Here is a 27,859-nt window from a genome sequence, read left to right on the forward strand (position 1 = left end):
CTCTGTGGAGCTGCTCTCCAGCAGGGCAGCCTCTAACCTGTCCTGGTGCCTGCTGTTATTCCTTCCCAGATGCAGGACCCTGCACTTGTCCTTATTGAATTTCATGGTTTTCAGACTCATGGAAGGACAGAAGACATGAAAACTCACAGCCATGTTCTCATCAGGGATACATGAACTCTATACATGATAATTATTCCTCTCAAAACCAAATTTCTGAAGTTCAGGTGTTGTCTTGGCATGTTTTGTTATCAAACATGAGATACAAAAGATGAAACATTAACTTAGAGAGAATTTCTGGGGTATTTCTCTTTGGGGCATTCTAAAGAGATTATGAAACGTTCTTATTTCTTGTAATTGGTGCTATTTAAAATGGAGAAGTATGTAACAAACAGGGTTTTGTTTTGTTTTGTTTTTTACAACTCAATTTTATATATTTTAATAGGAATTCTTAAGTAGGTAGAAGGAGAAAGTCTGAGGAAAATAATAGGAAAGTAAAATATTAAGAAGATGGAAATAGAAGGAGGCATATGGAGGAAGGAGAAAGTCTGAGAAAGTAAAAGGAAAGTAAAATTTTAAGAAGATGGAAATAGAAGGAGGCATATGGAGGAAGGAGAAAGTCTGAGAAAATAACAGGAAAGTAAAACAATTAGAAAAGCAAAAGCAACAAAAAAAAGTATGGTTTAGCATTAAGAGAATTTGATTTGTAAATCAAAAGACAAAGCCAGAAAATGTTCAGGAGTGGGGGGAAAAACCCTCAACATTTTCACTTTGCTTAGATGTTCTCTCCAAATTAATATAGATTTAGGAATAATCCAAAAAAGGATTTTTTTTTCAATGGAGTGGGGTTTTTTTATGTTTGTTTGCTTACTTTAAAGGCACTGTTGTGAGAGAAATAACTCACTCTGGCACTTTATGTTTTGAGTAATATATTCATTGGTGGTTTTGTGATGCTACCCAGGGTTTAGTGTGTGTTCATCATCATGTGGCATAGATGGTTGGTCAGTGAGGTAGGTTGCAGACTGGCTGCACAATGGAGTTCAGAGGGTCATCATCAATGGCACAGAGTCACCTTGGAGGCATGTGGCCAGTGGTGTCCCCCAGAGGTCAGGACTGGGTCCAGTTTTGTTCAATATCTTTATCAACGACCTGGCTGAGAGCATTGAGAGCACCCTCAGCAAGTTCTGATGATACAAAACTGGGGGGGTTTGGCTGACACCCCTCAGGCTGTGCTGCCATCCAGTGTGACCTGGACAGGCTGAGAGCTGGGGGAAGGCAAAGCTCAGGAAGTTTAATAAGGACAAGTGCAAGGTCCTGCATCTGGGGAGAAATAACAACAGGCAGCAGGACAGGTGAGAGGCTGCCCTGCTGGAGAGCAGCTCCACAGAGAAAGCCCTTGGAGTGCTGGTGGGCAGCAAGTTCTGCATGGGCCAGCAAAGTGCTCTGATGGCCAAGAGAGCCAATGGGATCCTGAGGGGCAGCAGAAGTGTGGCCAGCAGGGCTGGGGAGGTGGTTCTTCCCCTCTACTCTACTGTGCTGAGACCACACCTACAATCCTGTGTCCAGTTCTGGGCTCCCCATTTCAAGAGAGACAGAGACCTGCCTGAGAGAGTCCAAGGGAGAGCCAGGAGGATGATTTGGGGACTTGAGCATCTCCCCTGTGAAGGGAGACTGAGAGCCCTGGGGCTGTTTAGCCTTGAGAAGAGGAGGCTGAGAGGGATCTGATCAATGTCTATCAATAGCTGAGGGGTGGGGGGCAAGGGGAAGAGGCCAAGCGCTTTTCAGTGGTGCACAGTAATAAGCCAGGTACAAGCTTGAACAATGAAGATTTCACCTCAACAAGGTGAGAGACATCTGTACAGTGAGTGTGACAGAGCCCTGGAGCAGGCTGCCCAGAGAGGTTGTGGAGTCTCTTCTGGACGTGTTCAAAACCCACCTGGATGCATTCCTGTGTGGACTCCCCTGGGTGATCCTGTTTTGACAGGGGGATTGGACTGGATGATCTCTGCAGGTCCCTTCCAGCCTCTAACATTCTGTGAGACTCTGACCTTGGTTACCTCTATTCAGAATATCCAGGAGCTCATATGATGTAGAAATCACTTATACATTGGGACCTAAGACTATATTGGTACAACAGCCTTATAAAAATCCCTGCAAATGATACTGGAATGGAATAAACAGACCTGGTTTGGGCTTAATATCCATCCATTTGTGTGTCTGCACACACAGGCATGCATCTCTACAGCTCAGCACATCTCTACATGTGTATAGAGAAAAGGCAAGACAGATGGGATGCCTCCAAGCTGTCATAGCTATGGGTTACCTAAGATCCTTTGCTCTCAATGAGCAAAGCTTGCTTGTGATCCCTCTCAACCCAACTTAAAGATCTACTGCAGCACAAAGCAGCACTTTTAGAGATGATCTCAGAAGTCAAAGGCAGAGGGTTCCTATGACAAATTCCAAGTAGATAAATAATCCCACAAACAGAGAAAGACAAAGCCTAATTATAACCACTAAGGTAAAGACAACAATACACATGGTGGACAGATTACAGCTGAGTAGAAAGCAGCTTGGGAGATACCAGAGGATGCATACAAATGGCTGCAACCCAGTCAGAGGGAAGATAATTGGATTGCCACTTTGGGGGAGAACACCAGATACAGGTTTGTTGCCTTTGAAATCTTTGCTATAAAGTATCAAGGCACTAATGTTACCTAAAATTAGGCAAAATAACTTCAGGTAGTGCCCTACAAATCTCAGGGGATGGAGCTGACCTGAGGCAAACTACTGCTACTGCCACAGCTTTGATTGAATGAACTTGAATGTGACCCTCTGATGACTATCCTGCTGGTGAATAACGATGAGAAGTGCACAAAGACAACCACTGCTCTGGAGTTGGCTGGGACAGTGCCTGGCCAGGGAGAGTGCGAGAGCACACAGAGCACATCCCTCCCAGTGCTGCCAGGTGCATGAGGAGAACGTTCAGTGAAGTGACAATCTGTACAAAGATGCTGAGGAAATGGTCAGGATAGAGTTTTGCCCAGTAAGGATAAAGCTTTCTAATGCTATTGAGCCAAAGCAAGTAACTGGTCCCCTGGGATGCTACAGGGGGACTCCAAGCCATTGCAATGAAAACACACTACTGAAACCTTCCAAGATCACAGGCTCACAGGATGTTAGGGGTTGGAAGGGACCTCCAGAGGTCATCCAGTCCAACCCCCCCTGACAGAGCAGGACCAGAGAATCCAGCACAGGTTGCACAGGAACACATCCAGATGGGTTCTTGAAAGTCTCCAGAGAAGGAGACTCCACAACCTTTCTGTGACCTTCCCAGTGAAGAAGCTCCTCCTCATGTTGAGGTGGAACCTCCTGTGCTGGAGTTTATATTCATTGCCCCTTGTCCTATCCCAGGAAGCAATTGAGCAGAGCCTGTCCCCTCCCTCTTGACCCCCAGCCCTCAGGTATTTATAAACATTTATTAAATCCCCTCTCAGGCTTCTCTTCTCCAGACTGAATAGCTCCAGATCCCTCAGCCTCTGCTCACAGGGCCAGTGCTGCTTCTCTTGAAGCCAATGGTAATTCTACAGCTAGTTCTATTTGGAGAAGGTTTCACTTCTTTCCTGGGCAGATTCACTTCAATTTTTTAAAAGATAATCACAAAACCTCCTCCATCAGTCTCTAGCAACTGCTGCATTTTTTCTGTGGTCCAACATTCAGTAGAGAGGAACAAACCTGATTAGAAAACAGTGTTCCTTTCCCCATTCCACCCCCCCTCCCCCAAAACAAACAGAACTACACCGCCAAGCAAATATTGAAGGAGGATTTGCTATGTTTACTCTTTTTTTTTTTTTTACTGCATAACCTCTTTCCATATTTTATTTTTTCCAAAGAGTATGGATAAAGAGGTTATTACATTTCCAGTCCAGTGTAAGGCAGGAGTGTGAAATCTTACAGAACAGCTCTCCACTGTAAAATGCTCAACTGTTTTCAACCCTAAGTACCACAGAGAAAGACATTCCAGTACAAACTCATTAAATACTCATACTTCCATCATACACTCTATGAAAAGTCATCTTTTACAACAGCAACACATGATAACTTTTGACAATATGAGTTTTCTCTGCACCAAAGTGAGGAAAAAAATTGACTCAAGTTACAACTTCCTTCCAGTTCTGCCTGTCTGATACTCTTGAAGGGTCAGCAGCCTGGAGCACATGCAGAGATCCAGCCTTCAGCATATAGCACACCACAGAGGTTGCGTGGGGTCAAGAACCAGGAGCAGGTGGAATCTGAGGAAGGCAACAGCTCCACCCTTTCCCATCAGCTCTCCACCAGCTACCCCAGTGATCAATAAGCAGCACCCTGTCCTTTGAAGGCATGTTCAGACCTGAGTACAGGTTTTGTGCACTGGCTTAGGTACAGCCAACAGTGACCTGCCCCTGTAGAGCTGGCTGCTCAGCACACACTGCTGTCACTGAGCTGCAGCATCCAGCTGCACCCCACCTAGATGCATTCCTGTGCAACCTGCACAGGTCCTGCTCTGGCAGGGGGGTTGAACTCGATCTCTGGAGGTCCCTTTCAACCCCTAACCTCCTGTGAGCTTCCTTGCTTTTCCTCCCCTGCTATGGCTAAGTAGAATCAATGGCTGAAACATCTCCTTCTTAATTTTGTCTTGGACTGTAACTTGCCTTGCATTCCCTGCAGCTTGCACAAGTAAAGCAGTTCACTCTATCTAGCACTGATCACACCAAGGTCTCTGATACTCCTAGGATTCAGTTAGGGTTGAAGCCTACACTTAATATGTAATTCAGATATCACCTGAAAGGCCACACTTTCCTTCTGAAGTAATACTAGGACCTCTAAGCTGACAAAACCCAAGTTTGGCACACTGAGAGGCTGGCCTCAGTCTAAAACACACAACTGCTGCTTTCCAGTATAATCTTCATGCTATCAATCACTACTCTGGTAGGCTCAGTGCTAACTAAAAAAAAAGGAGCTACACAATACTTGAATGAGATGATTCAAAGAAGTGGCTTTGCCTAATGAGCATACAGACCCAACAGGTAAATTAAGCAATACAATTAGATTGTAGTAAACCAAGAAGTGATTTTAAAGAGTCAGTTACACTGAAGTGGCAAAAAAACCCAAACCAAAAAAAAACCCAAACAAAAAAACCCCAAAAAACAAAACAAAAAAAAAAAAAAAACAAACCCACAACCACCAACAAAAACCCCCTACAACCACAAAAACAAAACAACAAAACCAAAACAAAACAAGCAAACAAACAAACAAAAAAAAAAACCCCAAACAAAAAACACCCACACACAAAAAAACCCCAACCCAAAAATCTGTGCAAACACCAGCCTAAAGATTTTAATTTAATTTTAACATGTTTTTATCTGAGGAACAGCAATGTTGTTGTCCTGAACTGTTAGCCCGGGTACCCACCACATTGGGTGCTGCTCAGAAAATTCCAAAATACAATCAAAAGTCTTCCCAGCTGCAATACCTCTCTTCCTACTGCTTCTCTGTGACCCATCCTTTTCACACAGAGATAGTAAAATTTGGTATGGCTCTTAGGCAATAAGAATTTTGTTCCCTTGTGGCCATCATCCACCTGTTCACAAGGACATTTAGTTCGTAACCCTCAGTGCCAGACAAGGCTGAACTGTGGCTTCAAACTCTCCCTCCTGCTAACTCTGAGGCAGTACTGAGTAGGGGCAAGGGAGCCATGGCTCTTCAAAAGGATAGAACAACAACAAGCCAGGACTCTACTACACCTCTTGAGGGTATTCATACCTTAAAGTGAAATTATTCTGAGCAGTGCCATCAGGCAGGCAGGCCATCCTACAGCCTCAAAGGATAGCTTTCCTTTGGGAGGAAAAAAACAAACAAACAAACAACAAACCCAACATTTCCATAGACATGCCAAGAAACAGCTGGGCACATCAAATGCTAAGCTGTGTAGAAACACTGCTTTGGCAGCTATCCTGCATGCTCCTCTGAAACACCCTGCAACCATACATAGCTAAGCAGCTAAACTGTCTCTTTTTTTTAAGCTACTGAGACCACAACTAGTAGAGAGAGAGGTTAGTCCATGATAATAAAGGAAGATCAAGAAATAATTAGAAGCAATTTGAAGTCAGAAACACCTAATGTTATTTGCACCAGAAAAAGACCAACCAGGAATGAAGTATTGCCCACATTTTCACCTGTATGTTTTGGAATAATGCTGCACCTAGGGCAAAAAGGACTCTGTCAGCTATTTTTCTAAGAAGCTGCAAAGTGTAACCCCCAGCTCTCTATTTTTAAATCCTTGGGAGGGATTCAAATACAACGACAAGGAGGTTAAGCTGAACAGAAAGAAAGATATTTTCTTTGCAGGCTGTAATATCAGCAACAGCCAATTTAAAAAGAGAAGAGCACTCCTGTATGATTTGGAGTTCAATCAAAAGTGCTCCACTGAAAATGAAAACAGAACATTCAGTGGTGTCTGTATGGGTAAACAGTCTCTACCATGTAATGCTGGTAACCAAAATATCACTATTTTCAAACCTAGAAAAGAATTGCTCATTGATACCAGCTCCATGTTATGATGGATGGTGCTGATTCTGTCCAAGCAATCAGTTTATGGCCAGCATTAGAGTGTTCTATAACTACAAATTATTTGGAAAAGAAAAAATGAAAAAGATTAACATATCCCACCAATAAATATGGAAAGTGAGCTTCCTCTGTGCTCTATGATACCAACCCTAAACCTCTAAATTTAGGAGCAGTAGTTCTAATTTATATAAGCAATTAAGACAGCAACACTGTATGACACAAAAATATCAGGAGAGGAAAAAAATAAATAACAAATGAGGAAATTATTTGTTGACATAATAAGTGAAGTTTTAGCTTTGCACTTACCACTTCAGGTTCAAAACCAATCCCTTCCTGAAGTTTAAATCTGCCAGAAAACTTACAGGTTAAGGAGATTTTAATTTTTACATTAATTTATACCTGCTCTCCCTTCTTCAACACAATTGTAACCTCAGGGCAGCCTAACTGAGACAGGCAAACTTGCAGCTAGCCTAATATCAGTGACCTCTCCCACACTGTGAAACTCTCTTAGTTTGGAGCCCTAAATAGTACTTTCAGCCTTTTAAGCTTGAACTGTGGCAGCTGAAGAGCAAACACAGGTCAGCTGCTGTTGTGACTGCTGCATCCTGGTGAGTTCCAGCTGAGGTGAACTGCTGAACACTTCTTAAATGGTGTCAACTGGAGTTGTCAGGAGATCATAAGCCAGAGCCCCAAGCAATTTGATTAGAATCAGAGAGTAACTGGATTAGTGGAAGTACTGAATTAGTATTTGATGAGCTGTATAATTCATATGTTACCTTCACAGCGCTCCCAGCTCTAACACCTGCAACACCAATCAGCATCCTTCACATGCTAGGTGACTCAAGGCTCAGTTAACACCAATGAGAGATTTGTGCAAAGGTTTATGCTGAGACTAGTGGAGGGGGGATGAAAAAAAGAGACATCTAACTATATATTCATGTAGCAATTCAGCAAAGATTCTTGCCAGCTCTGTTGGCATCTTCTTGTTCTTTCATTTTAACAGGCGAAGTGGGGAGAAATTCCCTCCTAGAGGCAAGGTGCAATCAGTCAGATAACTGGTGGCACCCTGTCTCTGTGAGAGGTGAAAGACTTGGAAAGCTCAGCACATAAGAAATGCTAGGTTCAGTGAGAAGAAGGACCCCTGCCTTTCACAGGGACAGAAACTGCACAGGCAGCAGCACCTTGGCTCTCTGGGAGCATGTTTGCCAACTCTGTTGTCACGTACCACATAGGAACACTGAAGGAAAGCCAAATGCCCTCCTCAAGCAGCTGCAGGGAGCAGGTCCATCAAGACAAGCCATATCTACTTTTTGAACATCAAATTGTTTGGCAGCACACTTCTGTCACAGCAGTCTTGAGTACAAAACTCCTCTCTTGCACTCCTGTGAGCTATGGGGGTGCCTAGTCAGGTTTTAGTCACGCTCCAGACAAATCTGAAGATTCCTTCCAATTATGGGCTGGCTAGACTGCCTACCTAGAATTACAGTGAATTAAACCAAGAAACACAACTTTTGGCTTTCATAGTTAATATAAAATAAACATTTTAAATGAACACATTTGGGTTTTTTGTAAGTGCTGAAAGGCTTGTTTGTTTGGGTTTTTTTTTTTCTTATGTTCTTTTCCTAAAGGAAGCTGCCTGTTTCTAGATTCTAGTTTAAAAGCTTCAGTTTCAAAAACTCAAGCTTCACTGTGGATTTTTGTATTTGTAACCATCAAAGTGCAATTTGAATCAAGCCAACTACTGTGAAATCAAGCTCAGCCAGGAAGCAGCATCACAGCCAGAGCTTTATCTGCCTCCGTCTCTACCATCATTCCAAAGGAGAAAAGACAGAGTAAGTTATGTTACTATTTATAGTAAATGGAAATGATAAATATGAGTGCTTAGTAAATAGTAGGCAATAGAGAAAATACAGTAATTTGGAGTTATGTCTTCACTAATATCTAGTAATTCACAGGTGGCATGTTACATCTGTGTGCTGTATTTTATTTGACATGTTCACAGTCCTTTTTAAGTCAGTCACAAATCCAAACACAGTTAGCAGACAGGGTATTTAATAAAATCAGATTTATAAAACTATTACCGTGGGAAACAGCATTCCACCTATTAATTTTTTTTTTCCTAATACCAGCCCAGCTACTCAAATTAATAGAGAAAGGAGAACAATAAATAATGAAAGCGTGAGGAAAATAATTGAGACGTTATCAAAGCTATAAATACATCAAACATTTCTGCTGGTATCATAACGCGCTCGACATCTTTTCCTTTCCCCCCCTTTTTTTTTTCTCCCCACCTTCACAAAAGCCTCTCCCACTGTCTGCAGCCCCTCATCGTTTGTTCTATAAATACAGCTTAGTTGACTAAGGCTGAAACGTGCTAAGATGCAGGAACGTTTCAAATTCACACATGAAACAATTTGGAAGCTCCCCCCAGGCGCTGGCGGCTGCGGCTCCCGCTGCTCTGCTACCCACAATCCTCCCATTTACCTGCTCGCTGGGCCCCCTCAGCCCTGGTCAGGAAGTGGTAAAGCTGATCCAGCTTATCAGGCTGCTCCTCCAGGGACTTCTGCTGCCATATGTCTGACCCAGGCCCTGCAGCCTCCCTCAAGGCATTCCACTTCTGTATCAGAGTGAGGAGCTCGGAGAAGGACGCGTGATAACCCTGTCGCAGCATGTCTATGCAGATGTTCTTCTTGTATGAATTCCTGTTACTGGGAATAAGAAAGAGAGGTTTTAAGCCTTTAAACCTGTGTTCTGTCTTCCACCTTACCAAATAAGTACAGATCAGTGAAAGAGCTTTTCAAGAAGAGACCTCTGCAGTTCAGCAGCAGGGAAAGGGTAATTTTCTCTTTTCCCCGCACTCAAAAAGCCTTCTGCTAAAATGCCATAGCCTAGGGAAGTAAATATGGCAATCATGAGCAAATATCTATATCATCTATATCTGTATCTATATCATCTATAAATCATCTATATCTATAATCATCATCTATATATCATCTATATATCTATATCATCTATATATCATCTAGACCTATATCATCTATATCTATATCATCTATATAACATCTATATATTATCTATATCTACATCATCTATATCATCTATATCTATATCATCTATATAATATCTATAAATCATCTATATGTATATCATCTATATCATCTATATAATATCTATATATTATCTATATCTATATCATCTATATAACATCTATATATCATCTATATCTATATCATCTATATAACATCTATATATTATCTATATATCATCTATATCATCTATATCTATATCATCTATATAATATCTATATATCATCTATATCATCTATATAACATCTATATATTATCTACATCTACATCATCTATATCATCTATATCTATATAATATCTATAAATCATCTATATGTATATCATCTATATCATCTATATAATATCTATATATTATCTATATCTATATCATCTATATCTATATCATCTATATAACATCTATATATCATCTATACCTATATCATCTATATAACCTCTATATATTATCTATATATCATCTATATCTATATCATCTATATAATATCTATATATCATCTATATCTATATCATCTATATATCTATAGCTGTATCATCTATGGCTATATCATCTATATCTATATATCTATATCTATCTATATATATTGAAAAGGTGTTTAAAATACACTGGAATTCTTTAGCTGTTGGTCTTGGTAAGAAAGGCTGATGGCAACCCTTCCTCCCCTCCATGTTTACATTAGTTCATGCAAACACAATGAACTCTGAGTTTGCTTTAAAACAGTGCACAGGGGGGAAAAGAAATGAGGCACGGTCCACACATCAGAACAATGTAGATGTTAAATAGCTTTGCTGTAGGAAATGATGGCTTGGTTTAAAATGTCAAACAAATGCTATGCCAGAATCATTAGACATAATTTTGCTTCTGTTTGGCATAGGACTTCAGCTGCTGCTGGTTCACTGCTGCAGAAGTTGGATGATTTCTGATTTTCAAATCAAATGCTGCAATGAGGAATTTCCATCAAAGCGATCCCCTTCGTAAACTCTGATAAGATGTGCATGTCAAAAAGTCATGCAGCCAAATATTCTCAAGAGGTAATACATCTTTTGAGGAGTTATTTATGGAAATAATATTTTTTTAAATTTTTATTTATTTTTTTTTTTAGTGTGTGGCATGAAACAGTCCTATCCTGGAGCAAACTGTGAGTCCAATGGGACTGCCTGTGTCATGAAAGCACAGATGTAAAAGTTTGCAAGCAAAGGTGTCCAGTCTGACAAAACAAACCTTTGTCCCAGCAAAATGGTAAAGATCTCCATGTGTTTATTTTATTTTGTATATTTCATGATGTTTCCAAACTGTTTTCAAGACTTTTTTTCCCCCCCCAATTAAAATCCATTTAACTTCAAATTCTCAGCTGACTGAAAATAAATATAGAATTCTGCAAAGTGAGGTTTATAACATATGTCATAAATTCAGGTGACCTCATGCTAAACAACAGCCTAATGAGACTAACACTTCCAGCCCGAAAAGAGCTACTGCAGTTCTTTAAGAATGCTAATAAGATGGGAGTGATGTGTAAAAAAAAATTTCTTAGCTAAATTCCAGTGAATGTTTAATATGATTAAAATAAAATCGTATTACTTGGATGCACATCAATCCTTCATATATAGAGATATATACACACATTTATTTATTTTTATTTTCCATTTCAGTTGCAGGACTGAGCATGAAAATATTACAAAATCCTAATGTGATTCAGACCAGGCAGTACTGAATTTATGTTTAATCTGTAAATAGGTGAGGGTTGACTTTGAACAGCAAGGGAAAACACATTTTGGGGAGGGGGGTGGGGAAAAAAAGGGAAAATAGATTGAAAAAAACCTGCCTGTAACATTTATCTTTAGAAAAGTAAATAAGAAAGATTTTAAAACATTTAATCTGTCAGAATTTGCTTTATTTGTCATATATCAGGTGCACAGTGTACAGCTTAAAAATAATGTCAAGACACTTTGCACACTTCAGTGTATTCTCTGCTCTGTATATGGATGGTTTGGGGGTTTTTGTTTTGTTTTGTTTTTTACTGTTTTAATATTCTAACTCAAAAATAAGTTGAATATAGGGAAAAAAATTCCTACCAACATCCAAAGGCCTCAAATAGGATCCTACAGTAAATATACTCAGAGCAGTGGACTAAAAACCTGTATAGCAGACACACTCCCACCTGCATGTTTGTTTATTTGATGTGATCCATGTGTTGGAAGCAAACAAGAAAGTACTGCTAAAAGATCTCAGTGGTGACTAAACAAAGCATCATTCAGTTAACTGTTAACACTCTCTGCATACTCACTGAGCACAGCACCAAGACTCATAGAAAGAGAAAAAACTGTGTCCATGTAACATGTTATTTCCCACAGACTGATGCATTTTACTTGCAGTCAAAGCACATTTTCCCCACAAGCCAGAGTTATTAGCAAACTAATATAGGAGAATGAAACCTCCAGTAAAACAGGGCAATTCTAACAATTAGTGTCAATATTCCTTTACTAAATCCCATCCCAGTTAATAAAGAAATTGAAACAATGCTGATGTAATCATATGGTACAGGACACGTTTTTGTCTTGGGCAAGGAGAACGGATTGCAGCTCACCAGCACTGCAGCTATCTACTGCATAAGCATTCCACTTACAGAGGCATAAAGATAGAAGATGTCTCTCAGTTATACTTAAAACCAGAAAATACACAAAACATGGGAAAAAAAAATCACTACTGTTTCCTTAAGTTTCTGCACTACACAAGCCACAAGTGACTGATTCATAGAATCATAGAATTGTCAGGATTGGAAGGGACCTCAAGGATCATCCAGTTCCAACCCCCCTGCCGTTGGGCAGGGACACCTCATGCTAGATCAGGTTGCTCACAGCCACCTCCAGCCTGGCTGCAAAAACCTCCAGGGATGCCCTCAAACAATCAAACAGGGCTAGAAATGAAGGACATTATGGGGATGAAAGGGATTTGTGACACCTTGGAGAGCTTGACACCACAACAAATTCTGGAGTTGTTACAGATGTCAAAGTAGTGCTGGTTGACAACGCCAGAGCCCTTTTTATCCAGCAAGCAGTGGTTTTGAGCAGAGCAGTGGTGTAGGTGCCAGAAGTAAACTTTCCATGACATCTTGAGGTAAACTGTGAATCCTCAGTCCTCAAAATCCTTTTCATCCTGCTTTCCCTGATGCCAGGCATTTGAAATAAGAGGTTAAAAAGAGCATCTCCTGTTGTCCACAACTGAAGGTGACTTTATTTCCACTATCAGTATCAAGACCTGATCCCTAACTAATCATGCACGACTTATTGGATGAAATCAAGCAGTGTTTCCACCACATAAATTAGTTTACACTAAACCTTTTGAACCTCACCACTTAATAAACCATCATCTATTATGAAAGAAGCGACTTTATTATTTTCTTTTTCTTTCAGCATCCTATCCAGGCCAGTTTTAGGTTGCCTTTGAACAATTCTGTCACATCACCAAGCGCAACGAAAGGAGCTTGGCCTTTGGTTAGCTGGGAGCGGAGGCGTTCCAGAGGTTTAATGGTCTCTGGGGGCATCTACTGGCTTGGTGGGAAACTGCAGGCGGGATTTGTTCAGCGGGCAGCTGGCAGAGCAGCACAAAGTGAGTGCAGAACAAAGGAAGCAATCGGTACCGATTAAATGCCGGCTTCGCACCGTTCATACACTCCTTAAGCGGCAGCTGACTCCGGCTTTGGAGTCCCGCCTAGACCAAGCCATGCAAACGCTGCCTGCGAGCGCTGAAATTGGTTGAAGTGGACAGGGGCAGAGAGCTCAGCCAGCTGTGTTTCATTTCCAAACTGTATGCGTGAGGTGACTATAAACCCAAAGCCTCCATTCCTCGCAGACAATGTGCGTGGAGAAGAGGAAAAAGCTTGCAGGTGGATTTTATTAAAACAATTCATTTGCAAATGAAATGTGGAGCATGTACTCTGTTTGTGGTTAAAACAGAGAGCAATTAATCTGGTTGTAATTTAAATCAGCCTTGTTGGGTTATTTTAATCCATGAAATTCAACAGATGAAACCCATAATACTTTACACAAACACAGATGATGCTGAGAACTCACTGACTGCACCCTTAGCCCTGTCCTTACTGAAACCCTGCGTGGGGAACACAGTTGACTGAGGTCCACTCAGTGGATATGCATTAATGGGCATTTGTCTTACACCATGTAGTATTTTACCCAAGAAGTGCTGAAAAATCCACAGTCTGTGTCATGGTGGGGGTCAGAAGAATTTTTTAAACTTTTTGTTTTGTTTTTCCCACCAAATAAATAATGACCACCAGTTAAAGTTATCATTTTAGTGGTCTCATGTTATAGATGATTGCTTTTGTGTAGTCTAATATCACTTGGGTGGAAGCAGCTGTTCATTGAATGGAGATCTGCGAGCCTGATAAAAGAAAAGCTGCTATTGCTAACACTGTGCTTTACATCTACCTATACCTGGGTATTGCTGCAGGCATTTTATGGTTTTTAAACTATACATCTACTTATATGATTGTCTTTTTGTTATTATCATTCCACCCAGAGTCACAGGATCACAGGATGTTAGGGGTTGGAAGGGACCTGTGGAGATCATCAAACCCAACCCCCTTGCCAGAGCAGGACCATAGAATCTAGCACAATAATATAAACTAGTTGTGACTGGCACCTTAAATAATAGTGATAAAGTGATAAAAGACCAAAAAAAAAAAAAAAAAAAGAGAATGCTTGGGTCACCTGAATGGAACTGAGTCATACTGAAAAATCACAGAAACCTGATTCTAAGCTGGCTTTACCAGTGCAAAAATCATACCAGTGAGGCTAGTGAAATCACACTTCTTGTTGGCATCTCAGGTGTCGTGGTATTGGACTTTCACAAGACTCTTAAAGCAACGCTAGGAGATCACAGCAGCACCTTATTACATTCCCTTTCACTGAAAATCCTTCACAACAAGCCTGGGTTTCTTCCACACTTTACACTTAAAAGAGAGGAAAGAGGAAAAAAACCAACCAACCAACCAACCAAAAAACCCCACCAAAAAAACCCCAACCAACCAACCAACAAAACCAAAACCACAAAACACCCAAAAAAATCCCCAAACAAACAACAACAAGAAATTAAGAGGTCAAGAGGCAGGAACTGGTATTAGATAATCAGTATATAGAGCTTCACTCTCCACACCTCTGATGTGGTCAGTTACAGGCAAGGAATGTAAGTGCAAAAGTCTGCTGGTTTCAGCTGAAATGTCTTATTGTTAGTTTTAATCTCAGGGTCCAAACCTTGAGATTTTGTAGGCTTTGTTTGGCAGTGTAGGCAGGTGCCAGCTGCTGATCACGGTGCAAAGTGTATCGGAGCAATCCCGTTTTGTACAGCACAAAATGGCACGGATTAAACAACGATAGTATATAAAATATTCAAGTGTACTTCCAGTGTAAAACAATTACTCTACCAATTATTGCAATGTTTAAAAACTGTATTCAAATAGGTTTCATCCACTTGGGATTTCCTTCTGCAGCTGGCAAGTCAGTGACTGATAGAAACGCCTTAGATAACGATCACAAAATCCTGAAAGAATAATGAAGATTTTTTTTTTTTGCTTTATTTAGACAAATCTGTTTCACTTTCCTCTCCTATTTTGTGTCTATAAACCTGCAGGAAAATTAAAATTACATCAAATATGTGAACACTTTGCTACTTTGTGTTTAACCTATATGCAAACAAAACCCACATAAACAAGGAGACATCATCATTTCCTGACGGATAAAAGAAAGGCATCAAGTAAAAAACAAATATACTGTACAAACCCCCGAGAGTTTAGAAGTTCAGGCTGTCCTGCCTAAGAACTGAAAAGAGGAATTATTATTTGGTCATAGCTGGACTGCCAAACCTCAGCTTTGCAACAACTAACACTTCTGCAGGGTCTTTTGGAGCATGAGAAGCACTGATGTAAACATCTGGCAAGCATGGAAGCTGCAGCTCTGATTGTTGCATTCGGCCACGCTGTGACCCAGGTGACAGTGCTATAAACCCAGGTACTCACACTGTTGAAATCCTCATTTTCAGGTGTCTGGGCTGCAAGCCACTGAAGTTAGGGACACAGCTGACTTGAAAATATATCCCAGTGGTCTGAGTGTCTGAGTTCAGTGTGAAAATTTCTACACACAAGCCCTTTGGTGGGTCATGCCCTCAGCTGGTCGAGGCACTCAGCACCTTTTCACCACACACTGCTCCTGATACAAAGCTCTTTAACTGACTCAAGGCAGAGCCCTCTTTAATCCTAGTTTAAAGACTGTCCATTTAAATACTTTTCTTTTAATGAAATATTTACTGGATGGTAATATGTTAAATTGTAGACTATAGTAATCTCATTAAAGAAAGATATGAAAGTACAGTAAATGCCATTAAATAGTAATAGATGGTGAGCGTGCACATCAGAATTCTTGATTGCTAAGGCTGAGAATGAAATTAGATTGGGGTGGAGTGCTGCTTTTTTTTCATCCAAATTATAATGCTGAAATGTCCTAAATGCAAAAGCATAAAATCCCCCAACCCCTCCCAAATGTTATCCAAAGAATTCCCTACTCTAAACAGTGAACAACAAATGTTGTGTGACAATTTGTACAAAGGAGACAATAATGGCCATTTGAAACTGACTTTTTGCAAGAACTCTGGTTTTTTTTTGTGTGTTTGAAATATGAAAAGCCTCACAGAGTCTTCAGAAATATTAATAAAACAATGAAAATAAACCAGAAAATAAATATATAGGTGCTTGATACCATACATATAGCTACACTAACTTTCAACTAAGTTACATGTGAGCAATGCAGTGTTTCTCATCTCCTGCCTCACAGTCTCTGCCTGCTGTCAAACCCCACTTTAACCTAAATCCTGCAATCAAAAGTGGATGCAAAACCTGACAGTAGGATCCTGCAACCAACATATATATTGAACTGGCTTCCTTTTGTTCCAAGCCTGCTCTGCCACTTTAACGCTACACAAAATGAAAAATTAATCAATTATAAACATCAAAGGGTGACAGGGAAAATGTGGTTGAGAATGAATGTAAGCGCTGCAATAATTAAGAAACACCATTAACCCAGAAAATAGAAATACAAATTTAACAATGAACTTCTGGGGACTTTCTGCCCCTAACCAGAAAGCAAGCACTACAAATAAAGGTAAAAATGCTACCCTGATAAAAATATTCTTCACACAAGAGCACACACACCTCCCTGTGATTATTTCAAGCGTAATCAGAAAAAAAAATATATTTTCAATAATCTTTCTCCTTTTATTTCTAAATTAATTCTATTCATTAAAAAGAAAAAAAAAAGTAATTCAAAACATATTTTACAGACTATTATTTACCAAAATGAAGTATTTCTCCACATTCCTCTTTTAATTCAGGCCTGAGAGCCAGAAACATCTGGGTTAGGAATCTTTTCCACCTGTGACTTTCACGATAGCGGAGAAGTCACTGAATTTCTCTGCAAGCTGCTTTCACAGCATGGGAAGAGGTAATCATAATTATCTACTTTCTGGATCTTCTCAAGCTGATGGCTATGAATTAGCACAACCTCCTACACCAAGCTTTGCATTTATTATAGTATTGCTATAGTTCCCAAAGTATTTTTGCTTTTGTTGAGGACGGCTCCCTCCAGTCCCCAGCAGAACTCGCTCGGTAGTCTAAGGACAAACAGACCTCTCGGAGATGAAGAGGAAAAGGCAAGAGAGGATTTTGCATGATTCAGAAGGGTTCACTGTGAGCAGAATCAGGAGGAAGTGATGATTATAGCAAAGTAAATGAGACTGTCTGTCTTTATTTCAGTGTCTTTTTGTACAGTGGGAGATGCTTCACCTTTATGGGATGCCTTCAAAACAGAAGTCGGTCGTGTAGGGCTCCTGCATTGTCTTCAACGCTCAATATTGTTGAGCTATTGAGAAATGAAAGCAGCAGAAAACCATGAGGCCAAACTTAGCAAAAACAACAAGTTACAGTTAAAATTAAAAAAAAAAAAAAAAAAGAAGAGAGAGAGGAAAGAGAGAGAGAGAAAAACTTCGGCTGGCTGTGTTCTTCTTTATTAAAGTATGTCATGTATTTTATCTTTGCAAGAGTTTGATGAGTTTTTGCAAGTAAAATTCTGTTTCCTCTCTACTTGCTAATAGTCATGAGAATCTGTAGTTTGCACCTTCCCATTAAAAATGCATTGTATTTTTTTGAAATTATTCACCCCGCCTTTTATCCAGATCATGTCTTTGAAAGGAGGAAGTAGATAATAAATGGAATAATTCATGACCTCCCATTAAATATGAAACTTTCTTTTGCAGAGTTTAGAAAATGAAGTTCTACATAATGTACAGAAGTTGATTAGAACTTTTTTTTTTTCCTTTTTCCCCCAACCTTTTCAAGAAAAAACCTTCCACGTTGCAGCGGCGCAGAGAGAAGTTTCTGTAGGAAAGGCAAAGCAGTCGCTTCCCGCTCAGCTCTGTTCTTCAGATCACTCCCTAATTACACCAAATGAAATGTTGATCAGGCCTGAAATTCTCAGAAATCATTCATTTGAGCAAAAAAAAGACTGCCTCTAAGTGCTAAAATCTCTTTTTTAGAAAGTTGTTTAATAAACATTGAATCTTGGGTCGTGGCAAGCAAGATTGTTCAGAATTATTCAGACAGGGGGAGGGAAAAAAAAATATATTTAAATAATATTGTGAAAGAAATTGAAAATTTTATCATCTAGCTCCGTAAGTGACTTGTGCCATCTCCCTTTCCACATGCAGCAGGGAGTTTGGGATGGAACGCTTTAATTTAAAATTTCTTTTGCTATGAAAGGAGCCATGCCTTGGCTTCTGATTTACCCTTTGCCATAGTTTGCAGTATTTAAAAGTGCAGAAATAGCCTTATAAAATGCAAATGAGTTGACACAACATTCCACCACTTCTCAACCAGAGCAAATGCGATCAAAGAGGGTTGGAAGGAGCTCACAGGTCATAGCCAGAGACTGACATTGGGAAAAAGAGCAAAATCTTGCTAGGACCTGAACATGAAAGGGAAAGAACAGTTTGCTTATTTCTGCTTTTGCTGCTATGTCCTTCTTTAGCTCTTTCCCTCTGTCTTCGTAGTGTTACACACAGAAGAAATGGAAGCAGCTCAAATCAGTCCCTCACTAGAACAAAGCACTGTGCAATCAAGGACTGAAATTCAAGGGAAAAGCAAAATCTGCACCTCCACATTACCTGTCTGTCTGAAATTGCCTTTTGCAAGCTTTGCAGTAACAGCAACTGCCTCTCCTCCTTCCTTTCCTTAACCCCACACCAACAAGATACTTTTCCTGACCCTTATTCTTGGCAGTGCCCCTTCACTGTCCCTTGAGAGCCTCCCTCCATAACACAGAAACGGTCAAATCCACCTTACAGCACGAAATCCTCAAGCCTAAACGTTGCAGGTTAGAATTGAGGTGCCCCAGGAAAGATTTCAGGTTGTGAAAAAGAAAACATGCCAATAGGAAATAAATGGGAAAAGATCCCCATCTGTTTGTTGAGTAAAAGATTTCACAGGTCACCTATGAAGTCACCTCACAAATTGATATGGTAAAAGTGACAGCTACTAAAAAGTCTGGATTCATCAAATTTGCAATCAACTATTTGTGTTCAGCTTCCTGGTGCATCAATGGAAAAGGTTAGAATTAAGGACAAATATCAAAGTAAATCTAAAACTGAGTGCTAAACCTGTCGTGGTTTAAATAACCTAGAAGCAGAGGATAAGCCCAGAAGCAGTCCAGTCTGAAGGCAGGGTTTACCAGTCTGGCATGGCTATGATGGAAATAAAGACTAAAGCACCCTTCAGGCTAGGCTTTCTCCTCTGCACCAGCCCACTAAATCCAGTCTTCTCCCTGAGTGGACAAAGGAGACCTTAGATTCTCCTGGCCTCTAATCAGGTAAGGACATTTTTTGCCTCTTTTGTCTTGGAGGTCAACTGGGGTTGAGTATTCGGAGACCAAGTGGTAGAAGAATTAAAGATGTAGGGAAGAAATCTTTCATTTCCACAAACCTGAGCATGAACAATCCCTCACTTATTTTTCTGACATCTTTATTCCTTAACTCTGCTTAGCTGGTGCTGACACCAAAACCAGCAGAAACTTGGGGCAGGAAATAATTTGTCCCTTCTAATTCTCTCACTTGGAGAATGTAAAACCAATCCATCAGAAGGCACTAACAGAAGATTTTAAATGGATGAGAGATCAATTCTTGTTCTGGACTTGCCAGTTTCTTCCAGAAATGCTGCCACAAGCAATCAGTGAATGCAGCTTTCTGAGACTTCTACCTGATCCTGTTTTACAGCTTTCAAAATCCAGCAGTTCTCCAGTGTGGGATTCAGCAGTACATGTGCATGGCAGCTCAGGTGGGTCCTGCACACCACCACAAGAGCTTGGCTGGGCAAAAGGGGATTTCATTTTCTTCTAGAGAATTCTAGGGAGAACAGGCTGAGGAGGAGCTGGTAGAATGAGCTGATCAAATGACAGGTTTATGTTAATTTCTACTTGAGACCCTTCCCTGGAGGCCTTCAAGGCCAGGTTGGATGAGGCTTTGAGCAACCTGGTTTAGTGGAAGGTGCCACTGCCCATGCCAGTTGGGTTGGAACTTGATGATCTTCAGGGTCTGTTCCAACCCAAACCATTCTATGAAGCTATGAATCTACATCTGGGCTGGTCACCCTAAGCTCTCTGTATAAGCACTGGAGAGAAAAGGTTGCTTCAGGAATGGCATTCACCTTATTCTAAAGCAGTTGTCTGAATGCTAAAAGATGAGGTTCACCTAATCAAATTGCTTATTCTTAATTACTTCTATTGATTATACAGGCTGATCAACCTAGTCCTCTGGCTCAGTTAAACTTAGGTGAAACCCTTTTTTGCTCTTTTGGCAGAGAAAGACAAAGGTTTATGGAAGCAAAGGATCACTTCTGTATTCCCTCCTCATCACTCCTAGAGCAGAGATATTGTATTCCAGGTTTCAGCATGCAGTCTGTAAAGCAGGTTAGTGATTGATCTTGCCAGCATTAGCTGAGATGGCTGGCAACTGCTCTGGGGATCACAGCCCACCTAAGAACTAAAGCCTTTGCCTTTTTCTGTTCCAGATAATGCTGGAGTGGACCAGCCTTCTGGTGAATTCTAAGCAGAGCAACCCACTCTATCTCAAACCCACCTGACTGAATGTGTCTAAGATAATCTTGCCTCCTGCCTGAAAAAGTCATACCTCAGCACGTCTTTGCTGACACAAATTTATCAGTGCAAGCTTTCCATATCACACTGATCCACCAGGCAGAAGACACAAATACAAGACAGAAAACACAACCACACATTTTATGCATATCTAGGTCAGCCTGTGTTGACTCTGTATAGTCATTGAGATGTCATCTGACTACCAATAAGTCCTGAGTGAAGACAGTAGACCTCAATCATCCGACTCACAGAAATACACTGAGTAAAATCAATAATGTAATATTATTTTTCCTTGTTGCTACTACTAAACAAAGCTGTTCCTCTCATCAAAAAGATTTCAAAGTCTCTCTTTCTAGTCTTTAACTCTTTTTTGATGAGATGGTTGTCTCTGGGCAACATTAATTTGTATGAAGAAAAGAGAACTGTTACTTGATCTTTCTGGCCCTGAGGAAAAAAAAAAAAAGATCAGGAAACAGGAATGACAATATCCAATTCTGGTGCATTCCAGGCCTCAAACTCATTTGAAGATTCAGCCCTGTGAATCTATCCCTTGATGGAAAATGCCTTACTTCACACTTCGTGATGAACTTTTTGACTCTGAGATCAGCCATAAGGACAATTTTTAATTTTTACTGCAACCTCCTTGTGAGGCATTAGTGATTTGGTGAGTCATGGCTAAGAGCAGAAGGTATCAGGGGAAGCACACTGCAGGCTATTTGCTGAAGTCTGAAGAGAGCACAATGCTGTATAACAGAAGGATAACTGCAGTCTTTTTCTCCCCCCTCCTTCAAGTATAAAGAAACCAACTTACAGACTACTGTGAAGGAAACAGCTTTAGGAAACAGCTTTCAAGAATGCTGTTGCTTTCCATAAATGTGATTCTGCCCACACATTCCTTTATTTAGGAGGGAATAAATTTGCTATCTGCCTAACTGGACAGTAGGAAACAAAGTTTTCACAGCAAGAGTGGTCAGGCATTGGAAAGGGCTGCTCAGGGAGGTGTTTGAATGTCCAACCCTGGATGTGTTTAAAGGTGGTTTGGATGTGGTGCTTGGGGATATGGTTTAGGGGTGAGCCTTGCAGAGTAGGGTTAATGGTTGGACTTGGTGATCCTGAGGGTCTTCTCCAACCTGAATGTTTCTGTGATTCTGTGAACATGCACCCAAAAACCAAACCAAACCAAACCAAAACTAAGCTAAACCAAACCAAACCAAACCAAACCAAACCAAACCAAACCAAACCAAACCAAACTAAACCAAACCAAACCAAACTAAACCAAACCAAACCAAACCAAACAAAACAGAACTAAACAGAACAATACAGAACAAAACAAAACCAAACCAAACAGAACAATACAGAACAAAACTAAACCAAACCAAACAAAACAATACAGAACAAAACTAAACTAAACCAAACCAAACAGAACAAAACAAAACTAAACCGAACCAAACTAAACCAAACTGAACAAACCAAAACTAAACCAAACCAAACCAAACAGAACAAAACTAAACCCAACTAAACCAAACAAAACCAAACCAAACTAAACCAAACAGAACAAAACAAAACTAAACCAAACGAAACCAAACTGAACAAACCAAAACTAAACCAAACCAAACAAAACAGAACAAAACAGAACAATACAGAACAAAACAAAACTAAACTAAACCAAACCAAACAGAACAAAACAAAACAAAACTAAAGCAAACCAAACAGAACAAAACTAAACTAAACCAAACTAAACCAAACCAAACCAAACAGGGTAAACCAAAACAAAACTACCCCCAAAAAAACCAAACCACCACCACAACAAAAACCAAACAAACAAAACCCCAAACCAAACCAAGACATAACAAAACAAACAAACAAGCAAAAATATCTATAGTTTAATATTAAACAGGAGTGGGGCTGCAGGAAATTTTCCTGACAAAATAACCACTGACTTCTTAAGTTAAGCTACCCTATTGAGCAAAAGTACAGACATTTAGGTGGTAAAAGAGAGCTATCTTGTTCTTCTGTAAAGAAATAATTACTTCTGGAGTGGTAACAGCATTTTTAAAACCACACAGCATATCATAAGCCATTTCTCACACTTTTAAAAAAATAAATACATCTGCTGTCTGCTGAGACACACAAAGCCTAACACTGATTGCAGTAAAATCATTTACAGCTGTGGCATTGCCTTGCTTTATTAATTGGCTTAAAATTGCAGTTGAGGCATTGAGGTTTTTTTGCACAGCTAGGTTAGCACTAGTTTAAGTGTGTAGCTGCTGGTTTGTTACCCATTTGTTTGCTCTCCAAAGATCACAGCAGGTTTATGGAACAGCAGCAGTGACAGACCCACTGCAGCAATGTTGTAACTGCTTAGTATAATTTTGTGGAGTTTTTGCATAGTTGTAGATGGAATTTTGTAACTGCTCAGGGTAAATTTGTGACTGCTGGAGTATGATTCTGAGAGCAATTACATACACAGGACATGAATGTAAGCTTTTAAAAGATGCACTTAATCTCCCTAGAAATAAAGCAGAATACATAGGACATTCCAGTTTAATCTTCTAAGAGGCTTGGGTAACTTTGGAACTAGCATATTACAAAAGAGTAAGGAAACACCTTGCTTTGAGTTGCTGTTGCAGAAGAGAGGATAAAATTCTCACTTCACTGACCTGTTCCATGCTGGTTTCCTTTTCCACACCCTCCACACTCAGGGTTTAGATATAAAAGGGAAGATCACATAGGAGAGGTTTTGGTGTTCTTTTTGTGTTCTGTTTGTGTTTTGTAGGGTTTTTTGGTTGTTGTTGTTTTGGGTTTTTGTTTATTTGTCTGGGGGAGGGGTTTGTTTGGGTTTAGTTTTGTTTTGTTTTTGGTTTGGTTTGGGTTTTGAGGGGTTGGTATTGCTTGTTTGTGGGCTTTTAAAAAGAGCAGTAAAAGGCTGACCTGATCAAATTAGAGCTGTAAAATGCACTTTGAAGCCCCAAGGTCTTCCTAAAATAGCAGTGATTTCCAGTGTAGTCACAGAGAGAACACTTCTGGCCCTGGCATGGTGTGTGTACTGTGGAAATCCACTGGGGGTAAAGAGTGAGGCAGCTCACTGGGAAAGTCAAGGCATCCTGCAGGAATTGCTGCAGTGTAGGGACTACAGCAGCACTGCAAGGCTGGTACAGAACTGGGGTGACAGTAGGTGACTGTACTTATTTCTGTGCTTGCTCCCTGGGGTCTGACACTTCCCTCCCCCCTTCCCCCCTCACTACACTACCCTTAATTCAGGGGACAGGACCTCTGTCAACACAACATTTGCTCAGGAAGGATCTGTCCCCTAGGCTGGTCCAGCTGACGCAGAGTGTGACTGAGTCACAGCTCTATCTGGTTTCCTTCTCTTTAAGCAGGGAATATTTAAAGTGGCTCTGACACCTGGCATGACTAGTGGGACACAGCATGATCAAAGGTAACTGTCCCACATCAGCCATGTGTACCCACACAGCAGCAACATGGCACTTGCCTCTGCCTCACCTAACTCACTTTCCTGTCACTGTCAGGCTGCTCTCTCCCACAGACTGTGACCACCACAGCAGAGCCTCTCCTACAGAAACAAAGGAGCAAACTGAACTTTGCAGAGCCAGTGATGACATATGGAGAAGGTCCTGCCCAGTCCCATCATGGAACTGATTTTTAGTCTGTCATCTTTGAACCTAGTCTTAATTCAAGTGAAAGAAGTGGAGTGTTTGCTTTAAACAGATTGCTGTGCTGGATGACCAGATGTGTGACACTCTTTGTACTGACAGCCAGAACACTTATTGGCTCTTTTGTGTTGCTGCTGTAAAAATACAGGGAAATTGGACACGGATCACAGCAAAGGAAGCTGTCTGCTGGCTGAGTATGTGTGGGTTTAAGACACTGCTAAAGTTATTACTTCTCAACTCAAATTTGGTTATTTTCTAGATATTCAATGTGAAAGTTTTTAGGGAACGGTTAAAGGTTCATCCTTAGGCTGGGAAGGAGAAAAGAAGTCATGCAAGCAACCATCTGGCAGAATTCATGTCTGATTGATGGCATGTTTGTCTATGCTGCAAGAGTGCTCTTACAATATTAATTGTTAAGGTGCCTAGAGCCCCTTGTAGCTGCATCTTTTTATTATTTAAATATTGAAATAAATAAATCAGCTCACTTAAACAACCAGCAAGTCAGTCTTGTTAGAGTTCTTTCCTTAATTTTGATGGTGCTGAACCCTAGGTCTGTTAAAAGATTCTGGAAGACTAAGCTGCTCGTGGTCTCTTGTAACTTCTAAATGCAAATACCTCAGCTGTAAGAAATCAGAAGTTCTCTGAGACTTCTTTCATTCACTGGGTTTTTAAATAACTAATGGTGTGTTAAATGCTTCACCACAGAAGTCAGCACTTGAGCTTGCCTAAATAATAATTCAAAATTACAAGAGCATGTATGTCGATATACAAAGCTTCCACCCCAGAGGAGATATTTCAGAGAGGCTCAGGGGGGAAAAAAAATAGAGAAAGAAAGAGGGGGGGGGGGGGGAAAGCAGCACAATTTCCAATATAATTACTGCCACCACCTTATGCAATCATGTTACAAAATGTGATCTAATGCTTTGGTAAATATACAAATTGGTAAAGCCTAGGAGTTAAATACTTTGATACATTTAAGATGAGGAGAAATGAACCATCATTATTTAATATCAACTTCAATTTTTCAAAGGGCAACTTCCACTGGAAAGGGTAGGGCCCAGGGAACTTTAAAATTAAATGGTTATGATGACTAGAAACAAAGGAAACAATAAACTTATGGATGTTAAAATGCCTGAAAAGAAAAAAAAAAAAAGGCCAACTTACGCAGCAGCTTCTTGTTTTGACAAGCCTTTGATATTCTTTGCCAAATAATCGTCTATGCCATCTTTGTCTTTGATCAAGTGAATCCTAAATTTAAATAGGAAAAAAAAGAAAAGGCAAAAATTAAAAGCAGTACTGTGAGCTGCTAACATAGACTTCTGCAGCATGTCTAATCCATGAGCATTGCCAAGTACAGCTAAATGCTGAAATATTGACAAAGTGATAGATCAGACAGTCTATAAGCACACACAATTATTGTTTTTATTTTATTTTTTTAATTAATTTTGGGTTTGTGATTTGGTTTTTTTTTGGTCTGTAGAGATTACAAAGCTTCCTTTCTGTGATGGTTTTAAGGCTATGCCTTTAATTTTCTTTTCACAGAGTTCGAGCAGAAAAGTGAAAGAATAAATCACAACTGGGAGTGAATAAATCACAACTGGGTGTAAGAAAACACAATCATGATTATTCTATACACTTGCATTGGAAAGATAGAAATGTTTAAGAGTCAATACTCAAAACAAAGTGTCCGTCTGTCAGTCTGTCTGGGGTTTCTCTGCTGGGCAGTCTAACAGAGTTCTTCTGTGCTTAGTTTCAAAGATACTGACCTTGAAAGCTAAGTTTTAACAACCTCTCTGTTTCTTGGCTTTCTTCCTTCTGCCAGGGGGTCTGGGGAAGGCAGGGAAGGGGGAGGCAGGGGGGCAACTCTCCTGGCTTTGGCCAGGAGAGGGTTTTGTGCTTTTCTGTTAATTGTACATATTTGTAAATCCTGTATATTTGTACATATTCATTGCATTCCACTGCAGACTGTAGCTGTTTTGCTTTGTAAATTCAGCTACGTTTGCTTCCGAGCTGAGCTGGTCTGGTGGTGTTAATTAGGGAGGGGAATTTCATCCCACCACACTATACCACCTTCTAAAAGAAAAGAGAGCTGGTGTTAGCTTTCAGGGACCTGGTTAGCTGAAGTTTCTGCCTAGAAACTAGAAGAAATTGGAGAGTAGAGAAATCAATAATAATTAAGCTGTTCATCTTTAAACTGTTTTCTAAACAAGAGCCATTACATTTTTGCATTACCAGTATGGACCACACAGGCTCACAGGATGTTAGGGGTTGGAGATCATCAAGTTCAACCCCCCTGCCAGAGCAGGACCAGAGAATCCAGAACAGGTCACACAGGAACGCATCCAGATAGGGCTGGAAAGGCTCCAGAGAAGGAGACTCCACAACCTCTCTGGGCAGCCTGTTCCAGTGCTCTGTGAGTCTCCCAGTGAAGAAGTTCCTCCTCATGTTGAGGTGGAACCTCCTGTGCTGGAGTTTCCATCCATTGCCCCTTGTCCTGTCCCAGTGTGCAACTGAGCAGAGCCTGTCCCCTCCCTCTTGACCCCCAGCCCTCAGATATTTATAAACATTTATTAAATCCCCTCTCAGTCTGCTCTTCTGCAGACTGAAAAGCCCCAGGGCTCTCAGCTTCTCCTCATAAGGCAGTGCTCCAGAGACCAGAATGGTTCAGTCTGTTTTGTATTTAAATTTTTTTTTTCAAAATTAAAAAAAAAGAAAACAAAAAGGGAAAATCAACAACAATGACAACAACAAAAAAAATCCCCAAACCAATTCAGAATATTTTCCTTATTGCACTGCAGACTTTTAATACTGCTCTCAGCCTTCTACAGGTTGAGCAGCATACTGCAAAAGGGGGTCCCCTAAGGGGGTATTCCAAAGGGCATGGAAAAAAGACCCAGCAAATTTCAGGATGCAAGGATCCCATTTTAAATTTTCAACTGTACATCACCTTTCCCTTGAGCCATCCCCTCTTTGCATCTCCACTCTGATACACAAGAGATGTCTTGAATTTGAAAGGAGAATATGCTCTTGCTGACCATAAAGTGTATTTAAATAGATTCTGATATCCTGACTGTGAGAGGATATTATCTGTGTACAGGTAATGTGAATTTATTTTTATTCTTCTTTAAGAGAGCATAAAGATTGTCTGGTTAATCACTCAAAGATAAAAGAAATTCAGCATTAGTGCTCCACATAAATCTATTACTTTCCTCTTTCTCTGCCTGTATCTCACTGCTGTCTTTCATTGCAGGGATGAGAGTAAATTCTTGTTCATAATGTTTGCTAATAGAAGCATCATGC

At 40.3% G+C, this 27,859-nt stretch overlaps 1 protein-coding gene across 1 annotated transcript in view; it reads right to left on the reverse strand.

The window, feature by feature from the left end:
* TTC29 (tetratricopeptide repeat domain 29) overlaps positions 1 to 27,859 on the reverse strand; it is a 159,591-nt gene that overhangs the window by 127,611 nt on the left and 4,121 nt on the right. Inside the window, exons 2-3 of the mRNA XM_054392242.1 lie at positions 25,724 to 25,807; positions 9,085 to 9,308 (exon numbers count right to left, since the gene is read on the reverse strand). Of these exons, the coding sequence (XP_054248217.1) occupies positions 9,085 to 9,308; positions 25,724 to 25,807 (308 nt within the window). The remainder of the gene's footprint in view (positions 1 to 9,084; positions 9,309 to 25,723; positions 25,808 to 27,859) is intronic.

This window comes from Indicator indicator, chromosome 25 (genome assembly GCF_027791375.1).
Source record: "Indicator indicator isolate 239-I01 chromosome 25, UM_Iind_1.1, whole genome shotgun sequence".
Classification (NCBI taxonomy): Eukaryota; Metazoa; Chordata; class Aves; order Piciformes; family Indicatoridae; genus Indicator; species Indicator indicator.